General features: G+C 30.5%; 3 protein-coding genes and 1 long non-coding RNA gene across 5 annotated transcripts; 3 read left to right on the top strand and 1 right to left on the bottom strand.

The window, feature by feature from the left end:
- Nucleotides 1-339: 339 nt before the first annotated feature.
- On the bottom strand, nucleotides 340-2745 carry LOC25495187 (uncharacterized). Of its 2 annotated transcripts, XR_005646625.1 has the most exons (5): nucleotides 2339-2745; nucleotides 1354-1810; nucleotides 1200-1284; nucleotides 749-990; nucleotides 340-604 (listed from the first exon to the last, which is right to left on the bottom strand). It is a non-coding gene; the product is annotated as an uncharacterized lncRNA (long non-coding RNA). The 2 variants fall into 2 exon arrangements; XR_003013355.2 differs by lacking the exon at nucleotides 2339-2745 and having other exon boundaries at nucleotides 1354-2089.
- Nucleotides 2746-6337: 3592 nt separating this feature from the next.
- On the top strand, nucleotides 6338-11018 carry LOC25495186 (bidirectional sugar transporter SWEET5). The gene is made up of 6 exons (XM_013595367.3): nucleotides 6338-6491; nucleotides 6683-6719; nucleotides 9104-9320; nucleotides 9775-9936; nucleotides 10040-10162; nucleotides 10700-11018. Exons 1-6 carry the CDS (start codon nucleotides 6446-6448, stop codon nucleotides 10859-10861), a joined length of 747 nt encoding a protein of 248 aa, XP_013450821.1. The 5' UTR covers nucleotides 6338-6445; the 3' UTR covers nucleotides 10862-11018.
- Nucleotides 11019-13478: 2460 nt separating this feature from the next.
- LOC25495185 (bidirectional sugar transporter SWEET7b) lies at nucleotides 13479-15700 on the top strand. The gene is made up of 6 exons (XM_013595366.3): nucleotides 13479-13649; nucleotides 13870-13906; nucleotides 14548-14764; nucleotides 14880-15041; nucleotides 15131-15253; nucleotides 15375-15700. The coding sequence occupies exons 1-6, from the start codon at nucleotides 13607-13609 to the stop codon at nucleotides 15498-15500; spliced, it is 708 nt and encodes a 235-aa protein (XP_013450820.1). The 5' UTR covers nucleotides 13479-13606; the 3' UTR covers nucleotides 15501-15700.
- An 8406-nt stretch (nucleotides 15701-24106) lies between these two features.
- LOC25495183 (bidirectional sugar transporter SWEET7b) lies at nucleotides 24107-26152 on the top strand. Its single transcript, XM_013595364.3, has 6 exons — nucleotides 24107-24204; nucleotides 24417-24453; nucleotides 24873-25089; nucleotides 25301-25462; nucleotides 25564-25686; nucleotides 25794-26152. The coding sequence occupies exons 1-6, from the start codon at nucleotides 24171-24173 to the stop codon at nucleotides 25920-25922; spliced, it is 702 nt and encodes a 233-aa protein (XP_013450818.1). The 5' UTR covers nucleotides 24107-24170; the 3' UTR covers nucleotides 25923-26152.
- The last annotated feature ends 1081 nt before the right edge of the window (nucleotides 26153-27233 follow it).

Raw genomic sequence — 27233 nt, 5'->3', positions numbered from 1 at the left:
GCACTATACTTAGCAAGTTGCAACGGATTTTTTTTCTGTAAGTGCATGTTTTACCTACGGACAGTACCTTTATCTACGGACGGGTTGTGTGTCTGTACAAGATTTTTCTACAGACTAGTATTTTTACCTACAGCGTCTCTGGCCGTGGGTAAAAATCAATCCCACAAATTTTTTTTATTTATAAAATGTCCCCCTTTTTTTTTAAAAACGTGAAACCCCCAAATATTTTTTGAAGTATTATTTATTGTTGTTGCACTGTATTATATTTTTCTCCATCATACAAACTGGTTAATAACTATAAAAACATTTATATTTCATAAAAAAAAATTGGTGGATTAATATTCTCAAGGTATTATTCACCAATCATCATATAAACTAAAATCAACACCAGAATATATTCTCAAGGTATTATTCACCAATGTGGACAAATCATATAACTAAAGACAACACCAAAATACACAAAATGAGTTTTACTACTTATAAGATGCAGAAACTGACAGACACAGTTTTTATATGGTTCTACCCTATCAAGAACAATCATATACTTTTCTTCACATCATGTTCCGCCAAAACCAGATCATCTTCCTCTTCTCCATCAATGCACCTTAAAATAAGACCAAAAACAATTAACAGTTAGAGAGATGGATACGTTGTCATGCAATAAGTTGCCAAATTATCAGCCCTCGTATTAAAAATATTAAAAAATCAAAATAACATAGAACAAGTGCGATATATTCAATGGACATACCAGTCTGAATCAATTGACAAATCACAAGGTTCAAAAACTTGTCAACTCAAAATGTAACTAATTATCTCTGGCTATGACTTTCTTTCTCTTAGAGTATATCCAACCAAATCCTAGGTGACTGGGCTTATTATTGTTCAAGTCCAATGGCTAGTCCATGCTTGTTCTATTTCATTGCTCACATCATATTCATCTTCCTGTTCTCTATCTATGACACCTCAAACACCTACCATCAATCTTTTACCCTGCCAAATTCAACATGCACGTTACGTCCGTGCATGTGCGCATGTGCAAACACACAAAGTCATCTGCCAAGTGATAAACTTATCTTGCACAGACATCTTTACCAAACTCGCAGTCACATAAGTTTTAATTCATGACAAAGAAGAAGGAAAAAAGTTGCAGCTAGCACATAATTAGTGAACGCACATTTACCCTCATTGAAAGAGAATACCTTAAAAGTGCAGTGAACCAGTGCCACTTGTAGTTTGTTGATTATTACCAATAGAACCATTTGGAGCACTTGCAACATCAGGTACCTAAGTGAAAAAAAGTGTATTTTATTTTCTTGAAAAACATTCTTGAAGTTGAAAAATAAGATTTATTACCTCTTGAGCTACAGCCTGTAAGACAGCATTAATTTGTGGATCATCAGAAAATCGCATTTGAAGCACAGCAACAAGATTTCCAAATACACTTTCTACTTTTTGAAGTCTATCTTCTGAATTAGTGCGTTGAGATGAAATATTTGAACTAGCATGTCGTGGAAGTTTGCCAACCTTAACCTACAAACAGAATAGCACTCCACACCCCTTAATAGAAAACGCAAATGATGTCTGCTAGAGAAATCTATTGAGTAAGATGGAACTCAATAGATTTCACATAAGGCAACTATTGTTGAATTTTTCACATAAAGTGACACGTGAACGACGCTGGCTTAACAACTTCAATGAACCCTTTGACCCTTGTAGATGGGGGGAGCAAGATGACCAGCAACACCTCACAAGCAATATCAGCACATTGAGGGGCTCTGGCTAGGTTGGCATTTTCAGCCATTTGCAATGACTTTCAGACGATGATCCATAAAATGATATGTGATAACATATTCAATGGACATGGCAGAGAAATTAGAACTTTACCACGAAGTTAGTTGTTTAGTCACACACAGTGGAACTTTCAAATTAATCTAATTCATGGAGAGAGATCTAAGAGGTGCTAAAATTCAGTTATCATGATGTTATCACAATTCTCAATTATCCTAGTGTTAACACAATTCTACCAAAATCCAATTCAAAAACACATGCACATAAACTGATTTCAAAATTCTACCAAAATCAAGTTCAAAAACACATACAAATAATCTGATTTCAAAATTTTTCCCAAAATCCAGTTCAAAAATACACGTACATAAACTGATTCCGAAATTCTACCAAAATCCAGTTCAAAAACACATACACATGAACTGATATCAAAATTTTCCCAAAATCTAGTTCAAAAACACATCAACGTATACTAATTTCAAGAATAACAACACTATACCTAATTACCACATTCATATCAAAAATTAAAACAAAGAGAACGAAAATTACTCACAGCGATTGAAAATGATCCAGAGCGAGTTCGAAGATCGGCGGTCCGGCGGTCGATGAAGGCGACGATTGAGATCGATACAGTTTGAACAAAATCGATACAGATTGAGATCGATTTAGTTTGTGAGCTTGAGAACGATTAAGAGCAAAATCGATTTGAAGATCTCTAAATCGATTTGAACAAAAGATGAACAACAAAATCGATTTGAAATCGATACAGTAGGGAATCGATTCAGAGCTTGTTTGAGAAGATTGTTGAGGTGAGATTGATGAGGTTTGAGATCAATGGAGTTTGTGAGGTTTGAGATCAATGGAGTTTGAGATTTGAGATAGATGAAGAAGAAGCGATTTTGAGTTTGTGAGATTTGAGATTGATGAGCGTGTGTGAATGGTACGTGTTTGTGAAAAAAAAATTCCACTCTATTTGGAAGAAATATAACAATAATAATTATATAATAATATAATAGAAATAATAGAATAAATAAAATGGTTTTAGTGACAGTTTTTCATATGTCCGTTGGTAAAAACTACCCCGCTTTAGAAAATGGCTGTAGGGACAGGGCCCTTTTCTTGTAGTGAAGGCATGAATATTATACTGATGTAAACTCTTGCTGTATTATGCACAATAGTGGAATCAACAGTAGTTTTTTGTATTTTTCTTAAATTAAGGTCATAGATTTTAATGGTACGTCAGTGATATGGACAATGGTGGATCCATGATCTTGGATTCTTGGTTATTATATCTTGGTTGCCTTGATTGCCTCTTCAGTTAGGTTTGTTACATTTTGGCTATAATTCTTGGAAAACTGCTCTTCTCCCAACAAAAAAGATTCACTCTCATATAAACTGATCAAAGTACCCTCCACGTGAGTTAACTCATGTTCGGTAAGTTGAAGTATAACCTACACGAGTTAATTCACGTTGGGTTATAACCTACATGAGTTAATTCACGCTGGGTTATAACCTTAGTGAGTTAACTCATATGCGATGCGCCAATGTAGCGAACGTGACTTAAGTTGTATTGGGTATAACACCTGCATTAGTTAATTTACGTGGAGGTATTTTGATCAGTTTGTATGAAAGTGAGCGTTTTTATTGGGAGAAGAGCAATTTTCTAATTCTTGGCTTTTGAACTATTGAACTATTTTGTTTTTGGGTGATGGCTAGAATGGTTCCATTTATTGTTGAGACCATGATGGGGAAATTAATATGATCCATAGCTATAATGATAATGGCCAAGATTATTTAAGGGATACCTATACTAGTCAAGTAAATTAGCAAAAATCATATATTTTCAATTCAACCCCTATATATAGATAGGACCACCATAATCAATCATACACAATTAGGGCACCGAGCTAAACGTCACTTGTTTTTGGTCCTTTATACCATTTCTCTATATGTACTTAGTTTATTGATGTCTTCTCTTTGTGCTCAATATATTTAAATATTTGGAAACTAAAAAAACTACTATGCATTCCAAACTCAGGGACGGAGATTTTTGGAGCACCAAAGTTAGCTAGAATTTGTTAATAATCCATGAGCTTTATACACATATCATTATTTTACTCATTTTTATCCATTCGTTAATGGGTAAATATACAAAATATATCATTTTTCTCCTTTTATTCCGAGAGCCCCAAGGACTTTCAATTGAGGTGGGGACATATGCAGATGTGGGGATAAATAAATGGGAACTTCTACGGTACACCTCATAAATTGAGGTGTACCGGTACTCCTGCTTCAAATATTTATAATTTAACGATTATTTTATGAAATAAAGAGTTATTTATCAATATTTATATTTTATAAGACATCGTTTTATAAGAATAGACATCATTTCATTGGGTATAAGAATCATATTAAATTTTTAACATTTTCTCATAAAAAATAATAAATATTCTTTGTTATATGTAACAAAAATTCAAAAAATGTAAATTTTATTTCGTCGACACTTTCGGTAACTAAGATCTAATTATTGTAATTGTTAATGATAGAAAACAATTTTTTTTCTTCGAAAAAACAACTCGTTTCAATATGAATTTGATGATTTGGTGTACCGATACACTCAAATTTTTGAGTGTACCATAGAATTTGCCTAAATATATAGATACTCCTACTCGTTCCCACAAAAAAATTACTCATTTTTTTTAGGCAATTAATTTTATTTATATTTTATAATATTTTTTTTCAATGTAATTTTGTCCAATAAATATGATTTTTTTTTAATTATTATCATATAAGTCTTTGTTTCCTAAAAAACAGTTAGTAGAGACAATACACTATAATATGCAGATGTTGAAGTTCAAACTTAGACACCCCAATTATTCATCTTAAAAATGAATTTTAATCACTGAATTACTTGACTATAAGAAATTATTATCATATAATTTTTTCTTTTTCTTTTTTATATAAGTTGATAGGGGTGGTCGATCCACCCCATTTGAATATCTACTAGGACACGGTATTAATTTTTTATTTTTTATTTTTTTTAGATTCATTTCATTTGAGGTCATCCTATTCAAACTTTTAATCAATACAAATTAAGAAAACATAGAAATTCCTTCAAAAAAAAAAAAAAGAAAACATAGAAATTGATTTATGGAGTTGAATATATATTTCATGTCTATAAAATAGGAAAAGTATTTTAGCATATCTATATAAAAAAATATTATAATTAGCATCCCTATATATAACGAAAAATAGTGTGGTTTTATAACACATAGTTTTCGTATTTGTTTAGAGACTGCAAAATTAAACTAAGTTTTATAAATTTTATGAAGATCAAAGATGTATATTCAACCTTAATTAGTTTGATTGTCACAATGCACGGATTTTACTTTTTTGAAAGAAAATGCCTTTGACCATAAAATGAAGCTAAATTCATACATAATAACAAGTTTTTTTTATTGTTAAATATAAAAGAAAATGTGACAATTTTAATTTCACAAAATAACTAAGGCAGATGACATACTTCTACAATCAAAGAAATACAGAAAGTTAACTCCAAAAATACGTTTGGTGGTGTAGGTTTGGACTTAAAGAGTATGCTCCTTTTAAGTCCTAGTTTTGAATTTTTAAAAAGTCAACAATTTTGCACCCAAAGAAAGTCAACAATTTGTATATTTACAATTTTCTAGTGATTAAAACATAGAAAAAAATCAAAAGTTTTTATTTTTATTTTTCATATTCACAAAGACTAAAAGATAAAAAAAAATCCAGGGGCTAAAATAAAAAACTCTTGGTTTTTGTAGATATCATTTGCATATTTTGGCAAAATTTCATTTGTCGTCGCTTACCTTAACTTTTGATAACGATTGCATCATTTATTTTTTCTTACATCAGTTATCTGTTTGGTCCATTTGCTATGAATCTTAATAAAACCAAATTTAAAATTCATATGAAAATATGAGTGAAGGACCATATATTTCACATAGATCCATGTTTTTTCTTAGTAATTTTGTCGTCTGAGTGTGGTGTTGTGTTGTTCGTGATCTTGTGCAACATTATTTAATTTCTCGTCTTGTTGCGGTGTTCATTTGGTTCTAATCGAAATATCGATTATTCAATAAATGATTTGAACATCAACGTTGTAGATCCGGATGCATGAATATTCCAGTCACTTTAATTGTATCATATTATTTATAGACATTTTGTCGTTGTACGCTATTAACTTAAATGTTGTAAGTTTATTTGCAAAATTATCATCTACGTTTTTAGCGATGTTGAATGACGTAATCAATCAATGAATAAATATTGTTTTAATTTTTTTAAAAAAAAGTTAAAGGACGACAAAAATAATTTTTTCACATATTTAAATCAAATAAATAAAAAAGAAACAGATAATGATGCACTGTACATTACTTATATTGATTTCCTAGACATATTTATAAAGAGGGAAAAAAGATAAACACCTTTGACCTGAAAATAGATTTCACCATAAAAGGATAAATAATAAATTTATTATATTTACGAAATTAATAACATTAAATAAGGTCTCTGCTTCAAAGTTTGTGCATTCTGGTCCTTTTCTTTTATCTCTATCACCTTTTTTCTTCACTTTCTCTCTATCAATTTCTCACACTTTCTCTGCAGAACAAAAATTTCCAACATGGTTGTGACAGCCAAATTAGCTCGTAACGTTGTTGGTGCCATAGGTTTGTGTTTCACTTTCATCTCAATGTTTTTTTACTATACTTTTCATATTAGTTTTTGCATGAAAATTGAAAAAAAATTATAATAAAATTAAAACAATACTCCAACGTGTATAGTTTGATTCATTTCACATAAAATGTTGTTATTATGTTATTAGAGTAATAATTTTTGCTCTATTTTTTTGTTGTTGCAGGCAATGTCATCTCTTTTGGCTTGTTTTTCTCACCAGCGTAAACTTCTTTCTCTGTTTTTCATCCATATTTCATTTTGGTGAACACTCTAGTGTCCACTTTCGTTAGATATATACACATCATTCAATATTATGTCGTAATTTTATTTTAATTTTTCTTAAATATATTTAAATGTGAAATGATTTTGTTTGTGGTGATACCTAACCAAATTTGATATCTAAAAATTTGCGTTTCATCTTTCTTTTTATGAGAAATAATACTTTAATCGATGAGTTTGTAAGATCTATTTCAATCGACAATGGTTAAGGCTGAATATTTTTGTGGTTATTCGTTTTAGATTTGGAAATTCTCTTGTTGCATGTGTGAATTTTTGAAGTGGTGTTTGCCTCCTCCGATGATGAAAAATATATTCATCAATAAAATTAAGCTGTTTTCGTTAAAGGATTAATTGATATCAGTTAAGGTCAAATTGACCCAAAATACTTTTGGTATTTTAATTAATGTTTTCAAGAATATTGTGATTTTTGATTAACTTCTACATGGTGAAATATGATTGAATGACCATAAAATTATACTCCATTAGATTGAAATAATTTTGATATAAGTTTTATATTTTCTACTTTTTATTTTAATATTTTTTTTGTTTTCAATTTTTAGTGATTTACTATTTATTTAAATGGATCACATGAACTCTTATATATTAAATATATTATCTTTATTATTACTTTATATTTTTTATAAGAATTAAATTAAAATTTTGACTGGAAATTTGTCTAATATAATACAACTAAACGTGTTTCTTAATTCATACAATTTATTGTAATAATTTGCACAATTTCAGAAGTTTCATCTTCACCATCATTGAGTCAAAAAAATCTTCACCATCCAAATATCTTTTATTTTAAAGTATACAGTATTATTTTTAGAAAATACATATTTAATTTTTTTTTGTAAAAACGTCAACATATTTAGCAGTTATCCGACAAAATTTAAAACCCACAAACAAATTTTCCATTTCCTACCATTTAATAAAAGAACTATTCAAAATTGTTTAAACCCCTTCTATGATAGGTATTCTCATAGAAGTCCCACATCGAGTAGATCAAAATGTTTGATGTGGTACTTAAGCCATGAGGTTCTCCTATCTATTGGATTGGTCTTTTGGGTTGGGCTCTTCTCATGAGATTAAGTCCTAACAATTGGTGCTCTCGTTGAGGGCTGCCTATAGACTGGACTAAGGTGTTCCACCGAATACTAATAGGTGAGTGAAGCCGCAAAATAGAAAAGGGCTACCATTGAGGTAGTACCGATAGAGTGAAAGCCGCCTTGGACGTCGGCCCTAAAAGGATGTGACAATGTTAGGAGTCTCACATCGAGTAGATCAAAATACTTGATGTGGTACTTAAGCCAAGAGGTTCTCCCACTTATTGGACTAGTCTTTTAGGTTGGCCTCTCCTCATGACCTTAAGTCCTAACATATTTACATTTACTATTCACGTCGAAGAAGATTACCTCTAAAAAGAGAACCTATATGAAATAAAAAAATATTAGTCAACAAAATGCTTTAGGAGGAAATTTATCATTTGTATAAAAAAAATTCTAGACTTATTTTACTGATTTATGATTTGCTATCAAAATCGAATTATTAAAATGATTATATATAATTTAATATTCTATCTCACTCTTTTTTATGAAATTGCAAAAACTATTAAAAACAAGAAAGATATTGATTAGAAACTAGAAAGATATTGATTGATACCTTATCTCTTTATACTAATAAAGCACATCAAACAACATAATTTTCATGAAAAATAGCATATATTTTAAAATTGGTTGGTCATATACGAATCTTTTTATTGTGAACTTATGAACGTACTAGTAGTAGTAGTAGGAATACAAAAGAAACTGCACACGTGATTTGTAACGTACTTTATCCATTTGTCTAGGATTCTCTCTTTACATGTGTCATGTGTGTCTATAGTATGAATTCAATCTTCGTTTATTTATTGGCTTGTAAATAAAATTGAGAAATAGATGGATGGATCAATCCATCAAATATTTACTAAGAAAGAAGATTAATAGGATGCATATATAATGAATAAATATGTGTAAATGTAGACCAAGTGGTTGAGATTAAGAGGTTAATGAACTCAATCAAAAGATGAATCGTTTGGGAGAAGCTGAGTTTCATTTCTGGGTTGAACGGTTTTTGACTATACTCTACTTATCTCGTAATTGAATTTCGAATTATTAAAACCGAGAGGTTAAAAAGAATGTATAAACATAGTATATGATTGTCACTTCTAGTGCATGTTTAGATTTACCATGAATGAATTTGACAAAATTATAGTGTTTCTGTGATCTTCTCAAACACACCTTAGTTTTATTTGTAAAATGAATGGTTTAATATGAATGTATTGCAGTCCAACTTTCTATGGAATTATAAAGAAGAAGTCTGTGGAAGAGTTCAAACCAGATCCATACTTAGCAACATTGTTGAATTGTGCTTTTTGGGTGTTTTATGGAATGCCTTTTGTGCACCCAAACAGCACTTTAGTTCTCTCTATCAATAGTGTTGGAATTCTCTTTGAGGTTGTCTATCTTACCATCTTTTTTATCTATGCCACCAAAAGTGGACGTGTAAGTGTACATTCTTTCCCTTCTAGTTACATCATTGATTGATTCAATAGAACATATGATTCATAGTCAAATGATTAAATGGATTGAAAGTAGGATCAATTTTTATTTGGGCAGAATCCCAAATCAAAATTATTTAGGTATATATACACACAAATGAAAATTATTTAGGTATATACCACAATTTTGCATGTGATTGACTATTGTAGGTGTAGAAAAAATTGAGTGTCCATAAACATTTTTGTTCCTATATTATGTAACTTATTTATGAAACACGGACACTCCTTGAATTAGGCGTATTCTGGTGTCCGACACCGACACTTATAATTACACTGAAATATGTGATTTTTTTAAATTATCGCGGTGTTGACATGTTTGTGTCCATGTCATGTTTAATGTCCGTGTCTATATTTGTGCTTTATATTAACTCATCATTCTCTCTTCTCATTAATTTCAGAAAAAGTTGCTGCTTTATCTTCTCATCGAGGCTATTTTCTTTGCTGTCATTGTTCTAATAACAATGTTGGCACTTCATGGCACTAAAAAAAGATCGTTAATTGTTGGTGTTCTATGTGATGTCTTCAATGTCATGATGTATGCATCTCCTCTTACAATCATGGTAAGTCTCAATTAATTCCATGATCATTTAAATTTGTATATTGTAAAATTGTGTCATCCAATTTTAATTTTATATATCTCTTCTTGATGTATATAATGAACAGGCCAAGGTTATAAAAACCAAGAGTGTGAAATACATGCCATTTTGGCTCTCTCTAACCAACTTCCTCAATGGTTTGTGCTGGACAACATATGCTCTCATCCACCCATTGGATATTTATGTCTTGGTAATTAATTTATTATAAGCTAGATGTTTATCATTATCTTTGTTTTCCCCTTTATTGCATATACTACTAAAAAATTGATGGACGGTCAATATAATCCTAAAGGCTTTAGAGTCCTCTAGAAAAGCTCAGACACCCTCTAGAAGGGCTCCTGAGGATTAGGCCGGCGCTGCCTTAAACCAGATTCTAGAAGCATCTAGAAGCGGGTAAAAAGACCTAAAGCCCAACTTGCTTGAGGCTTAGGTCACGCTAAAACAAGTCCACAAAGGGCTATAAACACCCCACTTGAGATCATTCTTAAGGTATCACGCAAACAGTCTAAACCCTAGATTCTATTGTATTTACTGCAAGTACAATTGAATTATCAATGAGACTTAGCTAACATTGACTATTTTAAAAATAAATAAGGTCGAAAAGCTCATTTAACTAAACATGTCAGACTACATGCCATCAAAATGGTCGTGTAGATTTGTCAGGTCGGCCTACTTAAATAAATATAAATAATATGTTTTTAAACTTTTGTGCATTATATTCTTGTAGGTAAGCAATGGTATTGGAGTGGTTTCTGGAATTGTTCAGCTCATACTATATGCTTGCTATTTCTCTCGCAAAGGTGAAGAGGATGATGATGGTGATGGTGATTTTGAGTTGAAACCAACTGGAGTTCGTGATATCTCTTCAAATGGAAGAGCTACAGCATGATGATGAATTACCCTATAACATCATAGCTTTATTTCTTTTCTGTATTATGTTTTTACATCTTTTTGCAATATACTTTGGTATGTCCTTTCATTTTCAATCATTTGACAAACTTATCAACTATTTACAATGGTAAAATTACTTATAAGAAAATTTTCAACATAGAGTGAGTTTGATTGGCAAAGTAAAGATACTACATGGATCGGCAGATATAATGCGCGGTTCCAAAGAACCACCTCCGTTAAGGAAATGGTGGCTTGAACCACTGCGGACTGCGGTTAGCCCTTTCAACCGTTGAAGTTAGCCTTTTTTTGGTCAAGAGCCCTTTTTATATAGTGAGAGAGGGTCCCTTTCCTTTTACTCTTGAAAGCAAAATTAATGAATGAAATATCTCTTTAATTGTCTCGACACATTTTGTTGTTGGGTTTGTAGACGAAAAACTCACACCCACAACTACGATGGTTGAGTTCAAACCCGATGAAAATATCTAACGTCTTGACACTGAATTTAAACCTAATTAAAAAAGATGGTAAAATCACAAATTACTCAGAATGAATCCCAAAGTTTTTCAACAACGTTGCAAGTAGAGACATGGTCGAGACATAAATCTTGACATACATATAGGTATGAAAATGATCCCAAATCCAACCTTATATGGATGCATATTTTAGTTGGTTGATGTAACATGTAATATTATTTATTTATATGAAATGTTAGTTAAGAGGGTTTTTTTTTTTTTTTAACTTATTTAGCAACGTCGATTGAGTTTAATGGAAGAAGTTAGATTTCTATAACATGATGAACCGAGTTTGAATCATGATTGAAAGAGATTCTCATATTTAGTTTATGACACGTCTCGAATATGATTACTTCAAGTAGAGTGAAATGGTAAGAGCTAAAATTTGATTTATTTTTTTAAATGCCGCTTCTAAAAGAATGGTTTTATTTTTTACACAAGTTTTTCACTTTCAAAAAATTCAATTTTTTGAGGAGGAATAGAAAAATTTCCGAAAGAAAATGGTGAGGGTAAATTTCTCATAAAGATGAGAATAAAATCATGATTAACCACCTATAAACTTTTTTGTGCGGTGAAAATACGGAACCAAAAACTCAAAACATAATAGAAAGACCTATGAATAACATTTTCAGTATAATCACTCAAAAGAGTGTGCGAGATTCTTCTTCTTCTTAAAAAAAAAAAAGAGTGCGAGATAAAGTCACTAGAGGAAGAAGCTGAAGGACATGATGATGATACTCACTAGAGGAAGAAACTCCATTATCAATCATATTAACAGTTGTGAGTGATTCTTGGCCAAGCTAAACCATGATAAATACCTGAAAATGGTGAGATATGGTGTGTAGATTTTTTTTTGGTTAAGAAGTCTAATGACTAAAATTTACCTTTTAAAATAAATAAATATTATGTTTGAGATTCGAATCCTAACTCATGCATATAACAATGCATTGTCTCGAGTCATGTTTAGGAAGACTTGAAAAAAGTTGGTTTTATTCAGTAATAATTTAGGAACTTCTACGGTACACTCGTAAATTGAGGTGTACCGAGTGTTTGGAGAGATATGACTCATATGCGTATAAATGAGGTCCCATATAAAAAAAAAAACCAAAAGAAATCAACCCACTTTCTCAATTTACTTTTCCTCTAGTTGAGATATATATTGGTATTTTGTTCGATAACTCCTTAAAGAAAAAACCAATTTCATTTTATAAATACTTCATTTTGAAATTTTCTGCTATAAGCGAATAGATTTCAACTAAAATTATAGTAACTTGTTTTTACCACTCACAACCCAAAGTAGCATCTCAAAACATCTGTAAACTAATGACGTAGTTTATATACTAACATAATTTTTTTAGGAAATATAGCTTCTAATGTAGTTTTTAATCTAATTTTATACGAGTAATTTGCTAGCCTTCTTTGCCTATCTAATCATCAACCTCCTATTTTTCGCAAAATCAGGTTAGCCACGCCAGCATCTCATCCATATAACTAAACAACCCCTATAATATTTCCGTTAGGGATCAAATCAAAATCATCCCAGCTCTAAAAACTCCAAAATTTAAGTAAATCAAAATCATCACACACGCTTATCTCATGCCATTTTTTTTTATTTGGATGGGCTTAAATAATAACAACAATAATATTGGATTTTCTTCATTCAAGTTGACTCGTCGATGACTAAACAACTATTAGATAGAGATCAGACTATTCAAATTTTTAAATTAGCAATTTTAATATTAAAATCGTTCGATATCGATCAAACGATTCCATAGTTACTAACTTCATGAATGTGTGTAGTTGAGCTAGTCCAAGTTTCATAATAAAGAGATAACTTCTAAAAGCAATTTTAATATTAAAAAAAAAATAAAAAATTCTTCAATATTAAAATCGTTCGATTTCGATCAGACGATTCTGCAGTTACTAAACTTCATGAATGTGTGTAATCGAGCTAATCCAATTTTCATAATAACGAGATAACTTCAAAAACGACCAAAGGAGTTATTAACTTCATGAATGTGTATAGTCGAGCTAATCCAATTTTCATAATAAGAGATAACTTCAAAAAATTTCATAATGAAGAGATAACTTCAAATTTAAAAACACTATATAACTCTTGTTCTACGCTCACACTTTCCACTCCTCTCTCTCTCTCTAAAATCCTCTCTCTCTTTCTCTCTCCTCTTTCATTTCAGTGTGTTTTCTGTTTCGCATTCTTTGTGCAGAAAAAAATGGTGAACCAATCAGCAATTCGTACCGTTGTTGGTATCATAGGTTTGTTAATCACTTCTTCTTCTCTTTTCAGTATCATTTCAGTTTATTTTAACTTTTTATCATAATCGATTATCATGCATGCATGCATAAAGTATAATTTTAACTTTTTCTGATAATCGATTTTGGAAGTTTTTAGTTCAGTTACGATTGATTTTAGCTTTTTATGTTAATCGATTAATCATACATGTTTCTGATTGATTTTTGTGAAATTTGAATGCAGGGAATGTTATCTCGTTTGGACTGTTCTTCTCACCAGCGTAATCAATTAAACTCTCTCTTTCTCTGTTTATTACTTTGTTTTGGTGTTTACGTGAATATAGCGTAATTTGTTATGCTATAATTTTGAATAGTTACTACTATTTGTGATTTTTATTATTATGATTTTGTGGTATTTTATTCTATTTTCATGAAAGAATCAACCTTAGTATACCTGCTATATTTAGATCAACGATGAGTCTGACATAATCATAGTTTATCACTCTTTTTTTTTTTTTTTTTTGGTACAAAAAAGAGGGCAAAGCTCATAGTTTATCACTCTAATTTGGGTAAAACTGATTTTTAGAAGTTTCAATAACATACACTTACACTATTAGTTTTCAAAGCTTCAATAAAATAACAATGTTAACTATTGATTTTTTTGGCACTTCAACTTTCTTTAACATTCTACTAATGAATTATTTGAATGAATTGCAGCCCAACTTTCTATAACACTATTTGGATGAAAGATATCGTGATTTATTTCGAAAGACACTTGCACTATAAGTTTTCAATAACATAAGGATGTGACTGTGATAAGGAAAAAGTATTTTTGACTAATTGCATGTGGATTTAAGAACTAATACACTATAAACACTTATTAGACATTTGGTTATATTTTTACTGATTGGACACTTTGCAGTCCAACTTTCTATAAGATTATCAAGAAGAAGGATGTGGAGGAGTTCAAGCCTGATCCATACTTGGCAACATTGTTGAATTGTGCATTTTGGGTATTCTATGGAATGCCTTTTGTGCACCCAAACAGCCTTTTGGTAGTCACTATCAATGGTGTTGGACTTGTTTTTGAGGTTGTCTATCTTACCATCTTTTTTATCTATGCCAACAAGAAAGGAAGGGTACGTATGCTTTCACACTATAAGCTTTTGTTTTTCTGAATGTTCTGTTTTTTCTTTCGATTACCTAATTATTAATGTAAACCATTCTTATTATGCTATTTTTGTCTAATTTCAGAAGAAGCTGCTGCTTTATCTTCTCATAGAGGCTGCTTTTTTTGCTATCATTGTTCTGATAACAATGTTGGCATTACATGGCACTACCAAGAGGTCTTTAATTGTTGGGATTATTTGTGATATCTTCAACATATTGATGTATGCTTCTCCTCTTACGATCATGGTAAGTAACTTCTATTCCATTAATTTTATATTCAGATCATATGAAGATTATACTGTATTTTCTCTAAACTTGTTACATATGATGAACAGGCAACGGTTATAAGAACCAAGAGTGTGAAATACATGCCATTCTGGCTCTCTCTTACCAACTTCCTCAATGGACTTTGCTGGACAACATATGCTCTGCTCCACCCCTTTGACATTTATGTTCTGGTAATTTATATTCCTATAGTATTGTTGTGATTTGTGAGTTAATAATTGTATGTAATTCAATTGGATTAAAGATTTATACTTAACCCATGTTATTAATATACATTTTTACTGATTATTGCAGATCAGTAATGGTATTGGAGTAATCTCTGGAACTATTCAGCTCATACTATATGGCTATTACTGGTGCAGGGGAGATAATCAGATTGGTGATGATAAGAATGATGCTCCAGCTGTGACTGTAGTCTGATCTGATTATGGCACTTCTTTTTTCTTTTTTCAAATTAGCATGACATTACAAATTTTATTAGAGGATTTATCTAGGTGATTTTTTTACAAATTAGGATGACATTACAAATTTTATTGCGAAGAATTTGCTATTTTTTACTTTTCCAGTTTCATTGAATTTATACTCTCATATTCCAAGGTTTTATTGAGAAGAATTGGCTATTTTTTACCTTTCACAACCTCTATCATGAGGCGTACATCCATGCTCTTTAGTGAGAGTAGCTTTGTTCTTCGAGCTGTTTCTCCAATAACCTAAGTGGTTCATTGTGTCCAAAAACAAATTTCTATAAGATTCAAAGGCAGTAAGTATATAGTTCCGCAATTATAGTCAAAAGCCACGTCGACATTGGAGCTTGATTTTCATCACATTATTTGGAAAAGTAGTGTATAAGTTTTCATTATTGAAATATAACCTAAGTTCACAATTGAAAAAAAAAAAAAAAAAAAGCTCTAAAACTGCATCCATAAAATAATCAGATTCAATTCCATCTCTTTCATCTCCATCTAGTAAATGACCAGATATTTCTACTTCACAGACTCAAAAAACTACTTTGTCAATTTGAAAATAAAAAAACCCACATGTTGGGAAAGGAAAATATGAAGCTCATAAACAAGTGGGAGTGTTGTAAAATAATGTAAATAAGATAAGAATCCAAATATGTCTCTCATCTAATGAAACTTATAGACATATTGGAAATTCATCGTACACATAAAATGCAGCCATCCTAAATGGCATTTGCAAGACAAGGACAGAAAAACTAAGCTCAAACTACCACCGACACATCGGATTGAAGACGTGTTCAGTGTTCAACATGTGTGAGAATCGGACATTGAGACATATGATTATATTCAATCACTTTCATTTCGTTAAATTATTATCGTGTCTGTGTGTTAGTGTCATTATAATGTCTGATCTTTATAAAAAACACTAACTAACTATCCCTCCAAAAACATAACTAACTAACTAACCAATCAATAACAAACTCTAACCAACTATTATATATATATATTCCTAATATCCTTCACATTTGTTCATATGAATGAAAATTTGAAAGAGTTATAAGATTTCATAGCCTCATCACTCAAATCATAGCAAGAAGTCACCATGGCCTTCAACTATTATCCTCCTACATTCAACTTGAAGCTCACAATCATGTCTCTACTTTTTCTTTCATTTGTTTGTTGGTTGATCTCCTTAGCAGTGATCACCTATCGTCCCTTTAATATCAATTTCCACATAACCGAAGCTTCCCTCACAAAGTTCAACCTCACAAGAAACAAGACCTTACAAGCCAAGATTGCATCAAGAAACTCTAACAAGAAAGTGACTGTGCATTATCGGGTCATCATAATAAACTAATAAAGAGATAACTTCAAATTTTAAAACAAAGGCTTAATACATCTCCATCTCCAGGTTCGTTAACTTATTTTAATTTTTCAGTTTGGTCCCTTAACTATTAAACATTTTAATTTGGTCCTTATCTTTGTTTTCGTCATCGATTTGGTCCAATTTTATTAATTTGAAATCCATAAAAAAGAAGACCGTTAGATAAAGGAAGTTCATCATATCTAACCGTGTATCACCACCACCTAAGTATCCGAAATTTAATTTTTAAAAATAATAAAAATTCTTTTATATTAATTTAGAAATAAAAAAATTTGAAAATTAATTTTCATAAAATAAAAAATTCAGGATTTTTTTTTTGCAGATTTTTTTAAAAATAATTCTGGAAAATGGCTTTTAATTTCGAAGGAAAAATATGAACTTTTTCGAAATATATAATTAGCCAAAATCGTAAAATCTTCATAATTTTGTAGAAAAAATTATTTTTAAAATAATCGTAATTCTGAAATAAAATTTTTGAAAAAAGTTATCTGAATTTTTTCTAAATTGGTATCCAGATTTTAAAAGTTAAAATATTTTCCAATTTTTAATTTTTGCTTTTTGTGTATTTTGAAAATTAAATTTCAGAATTTTTTAAAATCTTTTTAATTTCTGAAAAAAATATGAATTATAATTATCAGAAATCGATTTTGGCTAATTATTAGAAAATATATTCCGAAAAAGTTCAGATTTTTATTTCAAAATTAAAATTAATTTTCCAGATTTAAAAAAAAAATCCTGAATTTTTTTATTTTCGAAAATTAATTTTCAATTTTTTTAAATTAATTTATTTCTAAATTAATATAAATGAATTTATATTATATTTTGAAAAATTAAATTTCAGATACTTAGGTGTTGGTGATACACGGTAAGATATGATGAACTTCCCTTATCCAATGGTCTACTTTTTTAGGGATTTAAAATTAATAAATAGGACCAAATTGATGACGAAAACAAAGATAAAGACTAAATTGAAACATTTAATAGTTAAGAGACCAAACTGAAAAATTAAAATAAATTAAGGGACTGGGGGATGTATTAAGCCTAAAACAAATTAAACAAACTTTCACGAAAAAGAAAATCACAAAATTTGAAAAACAAAACTTTGTATTCAAGAAACAAAAACTCTAAATAACCATCCTAGTTTCTTCTTATTATAAAGTTACTGATTTGGATCGGCCAGGGGTGGAGGATTTATGGTTCCGTCAGTTGTCTATGCTGGAGTCTCGTTCTCTTACTCATCCTTTTCCGTTGGAAGAGGTTAAGCAAGCGATATGGGATTGCGATAGTTTCAAGAGCTCAGGATCGGATGGTATTACCTTTGGCTTTATTAAGCAATTTTGGCCAGAATTTAAGGATGACTTCATGCGTTTTTTGTTGGAATTTCATCGTAACGGCAGGTTGACAAAGGGAGTGAATGCAACGTTTATCACACTCATTCCAAAGGTCGATAGTCCTCAACGTTTAACTAATTTCTGACACATATCTTTGGTTGAGTGTATGTATAAAGTGTTAGCTAAGATCCTTTCAAACAGACTTCAGGCAGTTATAGGAAATGTGGCCTCAGATTCTCAGTCAGCTTTTGTCAAGGGTAAGCAGATTTTGGATGGTATTTTGGTGGCGAATGAGGCGGTTGATGAGGCACAACGCCTGAATAAGGATATGTTGATCTTTAAAGTCGATTTCGAGAAGTATGTGGGGATCTGTCTTCTCAGCGAGGCTGTTTTCTTTGCTGCCATTGCTTTGATAACAGAGTTGGCACTACATGGCCATACCCAAAGGTTTTTAATTGTTGGTATTAGATTTCTGTTAATAAACAAATTTTTTTACTCTTAGAAAGCAAAACTAATCACTGAAATCTCTCTTTAATTGTCTCAAACACATTTTGTTGTTGGGTTTGCAGACAAAAAACTCACACATAATTGCGATGGTCGAGTTCAAACCTGATGAAATCTAACATAACAATTTCATTTTGTGAGTTAGACATACTGACACTTCAACATTAAATTTAGAGGCCGGTTTTGAGTTAGACTTTCCGATCGCGTTGACACTAAATTTAAACCCTAAATTTAAAAAGATGGTAAAATCACAACTTAGTCAAAGAATGAAGCCCAAGGTTTTTCAACAAAGTTGCAAGTAGAGATGCTAAACAAGCTACATAATCTGCATCGAGTCTCTCTAAACCATGTTAAATTAAAATATACTTAAAATTGTTGAAATCAGGCCCGACCTTAAGGGAGTGCAAGATGCTCAATCAAGCCGAGCCTCCAAAAGCTATGGGCCTCAGAAAAAAATTAACTCTAATACCCACCTCCACTTAAATAAAATATATATATGTTACTTCTTTACACGTTTGAGTTTTTTCTAAATTTTAGTTCTCCTATTTGGACATAAATCTGGTACTATCAAACCACCACCAATTTGTATAATCACTTGATCAATCAATTTGAAAATTTATTTCATTGAAAGAATCACAACAATCATTTCTTTTTCACTTAATATTTTTGTATTTCGTTTCATGTTTAGAAGCTTTTCTGATTCTGATTTTTTTATAAAGTTTAGCTACACAAAAAAATTGCATTTTTATTTTATTGGAGGCCTATTTTAAATAGAGAGCCGAGCCTCCTATTTCATAGAGACGATTCTGGTTGAAATATACATATAGGTTGTGAAAATTATGCTAAGCCCAACCCTATATGGATGCATGCTTGGTTGGCTGATCTGACATGTAATATATTTATTTATAAATGTTAGTTAATATTAAACTCAATAGGTTATTGTTAAGAGGATTTTTTTTAAAAAATTTATTTAGCAACGTGGATTGAGCTTGATGGAAGGAGTTAGATTTCCACAATATGACAAACTTAATAGGTTATTGAAAGAGATTCTCATATTTAATGTATGATATGTTTCGAATATGATTACTTCACGTTTAAGTAGAGGAAACCGTGGGAATCAAAACTTGATTTATTTTCAAATATGTCAATGCTAAAAGAATATTTTTAATTTTTACACAAGTTTTTCACTTTCAAAAAATTAAACTGCTAATTTTTTTTGAGGAAGAATAGAAAAATTTCCGAAAGAAAATGGTGAGGGTAAATTTCTGAAGATGAGAATAAAATCATGAGCAACTCCTTGTTAACTTTTTTGTTAGGTGGAAATACGAAACCAAAGACTCAAAACATAGTAGGAAGATATATGAATAACATTTTCAGCAGACAAAAGAGTGTGCGAGAGAAAGCCACTAGAGGAAGAAACTGAAGGACATGATGATGATACTCATCATTCGAAGAAGAAACTCCATTTTCAATCATATCAATAGTTCTGAGAGATTCTCAGGCTAAGTTAAACTATGGTTAATAGTATTAAGGCTGTTTTGGGAAGTTCAAGTGTTTGGAGAGATATCATATCTCTCCATAAAAAAAATACCAAAAGAAATCGACCCACTTTCTCAATTTACTTTTCCTCTTGTTGAGATATATTGGTGTTTTGTTCAATAACTCCTCAAAGAAAAAACCAATTTCATTTCATAAAATTTTCTGCTTAGGTTTAATAGATTTCAACTAAAATCATAATAACTTGTTTTTACCATTCGCAACCCAAAGTAGCATCTCAATATAAACCAATGACGTAGTTTACATACTAACAAATTTTTGTATTTTTAGAAAATATAAGATTTTTTTTAGGTTATTTGCCAGCCTTTTTTGCCTAATCATCAACCTCCTATTTTTCGCAAAATCATGTTAGCCACGCCAGCATCTTATCCATATAACAAAACAACCCTATAAGGATCAAATTTAAATTAAACCAAAATATAATATAAGTAGTAATTATAGAAACTAAATTAAATTAATGTGTCAAGAAAAAAAGAAAAAAAAACCTAAATTAAAATAAGAATTTACCATCACACACGCATATCTTTGAGACTCAATAATAGAAAATATATGGTCCAAATAAAAAGGTGTATTGGTCCAAGTGATAAGCGAAACCTTAAGTATATGGTCAGGGTTTCGTTTTGTGCCTCATACATATGAAGAAAAAAAAAAGGTAGAAAAGGATAATTCAACTTGTATATTTTATAGGTGACGGAAATTAGTCATTAATATACGACCGTAGAAATTTCATACTAATATCATAATAATAAAAAAAAGTTCTTTAAGGCTGAAACAGAAGTAGGATTTTGCATATTGATAGTTTTTTATGTTTTATAAGTGAGGCATGCATGGATCATTTAGAATATATTTTAGTGGTCTTTGTATTTAAGAAACAATGAAATTAAATTGGCGGTTGTTTACTTCAAAAAAATAAAATAATGATATGGACGGATGTGAGAAAATTAAGTTTTAGTCTTTTTGATAATTTTTTAAGAAATGTTAGCAACATATTTTAACACTCACTTTTTAACACATGATTGGTTAATATTCATATAATTAAGCTTTGACAGGGAGTACTTTTTTATCATTATAATTAAGCTTAATTTTAAAAAAATACTAATTAATTAAGCTTAATTTTCATTAGGTGTACACTTTTTTTTTTGTTGAAATAATCACCCATTTTGTTCTTTCTAAATAATCAAAAGTGATGAAAGCCAAATAATATTCAAACCCAATCAAACCTTCGACGAAAATCTCCTTAGACCTGCAAAATGCACGAGATGATCTTAAAGGTAAGAGAAATAATATTTGTACAACCGTTTTGTGGCAACTTTTTGACAATTCTCTTTTCATACTCACATTATGTTTTTATTCTCTCTCCTCCTTTTTCTCTCTCCATTGTTTTTAACCAATAAAAAGAGAGGAAAAAGAAGTTGTCAAGATAATTGTCAAAAAATGGTTGTTCAAATATCGTTACTCTAAAGGTAACCAACCATGAGAAACAATTTCAATGCTTAACCAATTTGCAACCAAAGGGTCATAATCTGCTAAAACAATAACATCTTACAAATAAGTGATCCTTATCTTCATTAACACCACACCCTCATGTACACATTTGATCATTGTAGTTAAGAACCCCCCTCTCGTGCAAGTTATCTTTAACGAAGATGCAATTAACAAACAACCTCCAAACAAAAAGAGAGATTTTTAGTGGAACCACTTTTAATCAAAGAATGTTATTGTTGTCATATGAATTGTTTACCTCCACCTCAATCAAGTAATTATAAGCGCTCCTCACTGAATAACATTTAGAAGAATGGAACTTTCAAACCCACGTATCTGCTACATTGTCTTGCAAAACAATAGATGTGACCAGCTCACTACATTTCCTCACCTGCTCTTCATTCCTTTCATGCAAACAACCTCCTACACCACTTTCACGCCTCTCCCCGCACCCCATCCTAACGAATGCATCCACTATTGTGGCTAATTTATTCTCAGCTAACTCATATAACCAAGCGGTGTTCCCTCCAACCAAGCATCCTTCCAAAATAGGGTAGAAAGATAAAAGTATATTTAACTCAAAATTAATTTATCATATATTTTACCATTTAATCTTACCTATTTTAGTCTTGCCTATGATCTCAAACCCACGTAAAAAGAGAAGATTGTGTTACTTCTCGAGAACCAACTTAAAATTTAACAAATTTTTTGTGACATATATACTTTTATACTAAAATGTTTAGCTAAAGGTATAGTTTGATTTTACCAATCTCAATCCAAATTAGCATCTAAGAAAGAAAAAAAGAACTATAAGCAAGTGAGATAAGCATATAGTTTTAAGAGTCTTAATAGATTATCCCATTTAAAATTTTCTAAGCATTTATGAACTTATTTCAAAGAACTTATGAAAATAGTGTATAAAATTTTGATAAATTGCAACTTATTTTTAAAAGTATTCCAAGATAGAAACTTATTTTTATAAGCACTCCAAGATAGATTGTAAAAATAATTCATAGTTTATATAACATTAATTTATCTTTATTTTATTTTTTGTTATGAAAATAACTTATATATATGATGCAAATTAGGTCGTTTATCTTAACATGACCTTAAATCCTTTATTCGCGTTAACCTCTAGTTCCTGTAAAAAAAAAAAAAAGGTAAAAGAACAAGTATTGAGCTTGTTTTTTTTGCCTAATACGTACGTTAGTTGCCACGCCAGCATCTCATCATGTAATTAATCAGCCACTAGATTTCCGCTATGGGATCAAAATTATGCAAACTCTAAAAATCCTAAATTTAATTTCCTTAAAAATAAAATTAAAAATAAATCCTAAATTCAATTAAACTAACAGATGATATATAAGAAGTAATTAAAGAAACTGAATTAAAGCGAGAATTTCTCATCACACACGCCTATCTCATGCCAAAAATTTAAATTTGGATGAGCTTAAATAACAACAACAATAATTTTGATATATAATGGATTTTCTTTACCAAAATAAATAAATAATAATGGATATTCTTTTGTAACAAAAATAAATAAATATAGATTTATTCTACACGCATTCACCTCGTCGATGACTGTATAACTTTTTTTTTATTTTTTTATCAAGTAGCCTAGTGACTATAATTGAAAAAAGGTGAATAAGTGAAATGTCTGGGGTAAATAAGTGGGATGACTGTATAACTATTTAATAGAGGTTAGATTATTCAAAAAAATTAATTAACATTTTTAATATTTAAAAAAATTAATATTTGTTTAATATTTGAACCGTTCGATTTCAATCAAACGATTCAGCAATTATAAACTGCATGAACACATGCGGTCTTGTTAATCCAATTTTCATAATAATAAAGAGATAACTTATAAATCCAGAAGTCGTAGCTCAACTGCTAAAATGCCGAAATTGTTAGGCCGGATGCCATGATCGGGGTTCGAACCCCGGTACCTCCACTTGTGTGTGTGAGTTTTATAATGGCTTTGCCATTTCGTCTATCTACCAAAAAAATAAATAAAAGATAACTTATAATTTAAAAAAATATATATATTTGAATCATCCGATTTCAATATGATAATTTAGCAATTAGTAACAATATGAATGCGTGTAGTCGAGCTAATCCAATTTTCAAATAAATAGATAACTTCAAATTTAAAAACAAAACAAAAAAAAAAAAAAACAAACTATCACTAAAGATAATCGCAACAAACTATCACTAAAGATAATGACAACAAACTTTTTATTCAAGCAACAAAAACACTATATAAGCATATAGTCTCACTCTTCTTCTACGCTCACACTTTCCACTCTCTCTTTCTCTCTCTCCTCTTTCAGTGTGTTTTCTGTTTCGCATTCTTTGTGCAGAAAAAATGGTGAATCTTCGTACCATTGTTGGTATCATAGGTTTGTTAATCACTTCTTCTTCTCTTTTCAGTTTATTTTAACTTTTTATCATAATCGATTATCATGCATGCATGCATAAAGTATAATTTTAACTTTTTCTGATAATCGATTTTTGAAGTTTTTAGTTCAGTTACGATTGATTTTAGCTTTTTGTGTTAATCGATTAATCATACATGTTTCTGATTGATTTTTTTCTGAAATTTTGAATGAAGGGAATGTTATCTCGTTTGGACTGTTCTTCGCACCAGGGTAACTAATTAAACTCTCTCTTTCTCTATTTATTACTTTGTTTTGTTGTTTACGTGAATATAATTTTGAATCGTTACTATTTGTGACTTTTATTATTATTATTATGATTTTGTGGTATTTTATTCTATTTTAACGAAAGAATCAACCTAAGTATACCAGCTATATTTAGATCAACGATGAGTTTGAATATAATCTAATTTCGGAAAAACTGATTTTTAGAAGTTTCAATAAAATTAAATAACAATGTCACAGTGATTTCATCAAACTCATCCTGATTTTTTTAAAGATAAACTTCAAAAACATACACTTACACTATTAGTCTTAAAAGCTTCAATAAAATAACGATGTTAACTATTGATTTTTTTGGCTCTTCAACTTTCTATAACATACTACTAATGAATTATTTGAATGAATTGCAGCCCAACTTTCTATACCATTATAAAGAAGAAGGATGTGGAGGAGTTCAAGTCTCATCCATACTTAGCAACTCTGCTGAATTGTGCATTTTGGGTATTCTATGGAATGCCTTTTGTGCACCCAAACAGCCTTTTGGTCGTCACCATCAATGGTGTTGGACTTGTTTTCATGATTGTCTATCTTACCATCTATTTTATCTATGCCAACAAGAAAGGAAGGGTATGTATGCTTTCACACTATGATTATGGCATTTTCGAATGTTCTGTTTTTTCTTTCTATCACCTAATTAAGTTCATGATGTGTTATTATTCGCATAAGTTTTATCTTTATACTTAAGAGATGGTTGTGTAAAATGATAAATATTGTCACTTGTTAATGTAACCATTTATATTCTTCTGCTACTCACTACTTTTTTTTTCTCTAATTTCAGAAGGATATGGGGTTTTGGCTTCTCCTTGAGGCTATTTTCTTTGCTGCCATTGTTCTGATAACAATGTTGGTATTTCATGGCACTACCGGCAGGTCTTTAATTGTTGGTATTGTTTGTGATGTCTTCAACATATTGATGTATATTTCTCCTCTTACAATCATGGTAAGTAACTTCTATTCCAATAACTTTATATTCAGATATGAATTATACTGTATCTTATAAAGTATTTTCTCTAAACTTGTTACATATGATATGATCAACAGAAAAAGGTTATAACGACTAAGAGTGTGAAATACATGCCATTCTGGCTCTCTGTGTTTAACTTCCTCAATGGACTTTGCTGGACAACATATGCTCTGCTCCATCCCTTTGACCTTTATGTTCTGGTAATTTATATTCCTATAGTATTGTTGTGACTTGTGAGTTAATAATTGGATGAATGATTTATACTTAACCCATATTAATTAATATACACTTTCACTGACTACTGCAGATCAGCAATGGTATTGGAGTAATCTCTGGAACTGTTCAGCTCATACTATATGGCTATTACTGGTGCAGGGGAGATAATCAGATTGATGATGATAAGGGTGGTCCAGCTCCAGTTGTGACTGCAGTCTGATCTGATTATGGCACTTCTTTTTTTCAATTTTCAAATTAGGATGACATTACAAATTTTATTAGAGGTTTTATCTAGGTGATTTCTTTTACAATATGCATGTTAGACATGCATATAATTGAGAAGGATTGGCTATTCTTTACTTTTCAAGTTTCATTGAATTTATAGATAATTTTTCAGAACCATGATTCACATTTTTTAGATATATATCCCAAGCAACTTCTTATAAGCATATTATACATTGTTAAACAATCTTGTATTACAAGGTTTTGTTGGATATAACTAACAATCTTGTATATGTTTCCTTGATGGAAAGTAAAGTTATTTGAAGAGTGTGAAGTATTAAATGGTTGCTTCTCACATTCAGAATTCAAACGTTGATTTGTCCTATTAGGTTTCTAATTCTTATTCAATTTCCTTTTGGTCAGATACCCACCTTTTGTAGGAGTATTGAGTATTTTGATACATCCTTCTCGTTTGATAAATATAATCACCAATTAATTTTCCTTCAAAAAAAAATCACCAATTAATTTTGTCTTGCCAACCATTTAAACATTACCCCTTTTATAGTATAAAAACTCAATTATTTAATTTTTTGTAAACATTATTTTATTTGTTAAAGTGATAAAATTACGAAAAAAGTGAAGTACAGGATAAAATTGATCAAAAGTTTTGTAGCAACATAATCAAACTTTTGCCCCTAAAAGAAAAATCAAACTTTTTGAAAAACATTATAGATTTTTTTTAGCTCAATTAATATAATATTGTATAATGTATGCGTGGCTGGAGTTTGAACCTTAAATATGGAGGTGGAGATGTTAGCGGAGTGTAGGGCTTTACTTCTTGATGTTCTATTATTTCCGAATGTTTCAGATAGATTGGTTTGGCTTCCTACTCCGTCAAATGGATACACTATTAGTGGTGCTTATCATGTGCTAACCTCTCAGGATCACTCTGGTGCGACTACTGTTGCGGAGTTGGTGTGGTACAAACAGGTTCCCTTGAAGATTTCAGTTTTTGCTTGGAGACTCCTCCAAGATCGTTTACCGACAAAGACTAATTTGATTGCTCGACGGGTGTTATCGAATGACATGTCCTTATGTGTCGCTGGTTGCGGTCATTCGGAAACGGCCCAACATCTCTTTTTGTTGTGTAACACTTTTGGTTCGCTTTGACATATGGTGCGTGATTGGATTGGTTGCTCGGGGGTGGATGCTGATAATTTATCTGACCATTTTCTTCAGTTTACTTATTTGACAGGTGGTGCTAGACGTTCTTTTATGCAACTTATTTGGCTTCTCTGTGCCTGGGTTG

This window comes from Medicago truncatula, chromosome 6, assembly GCF_003473485.1.
Source record: "Medicago truncatula cultivar Jemalong A17 chromosome 6, MtrunA17r5.0-ANR, whole genome shotgun sequence".
NCBI lineage: Eukaryota > Viridiplantae > Streptophyta > Magnoliopsida > Fabales > Fabaceae > Medicago > Medicago truncatula.
The sequence above is the reverse complement of the archived record's forward strand: the minus strand, read 5'-3'. Positions and strand labels throughout refer to the sequence as shown.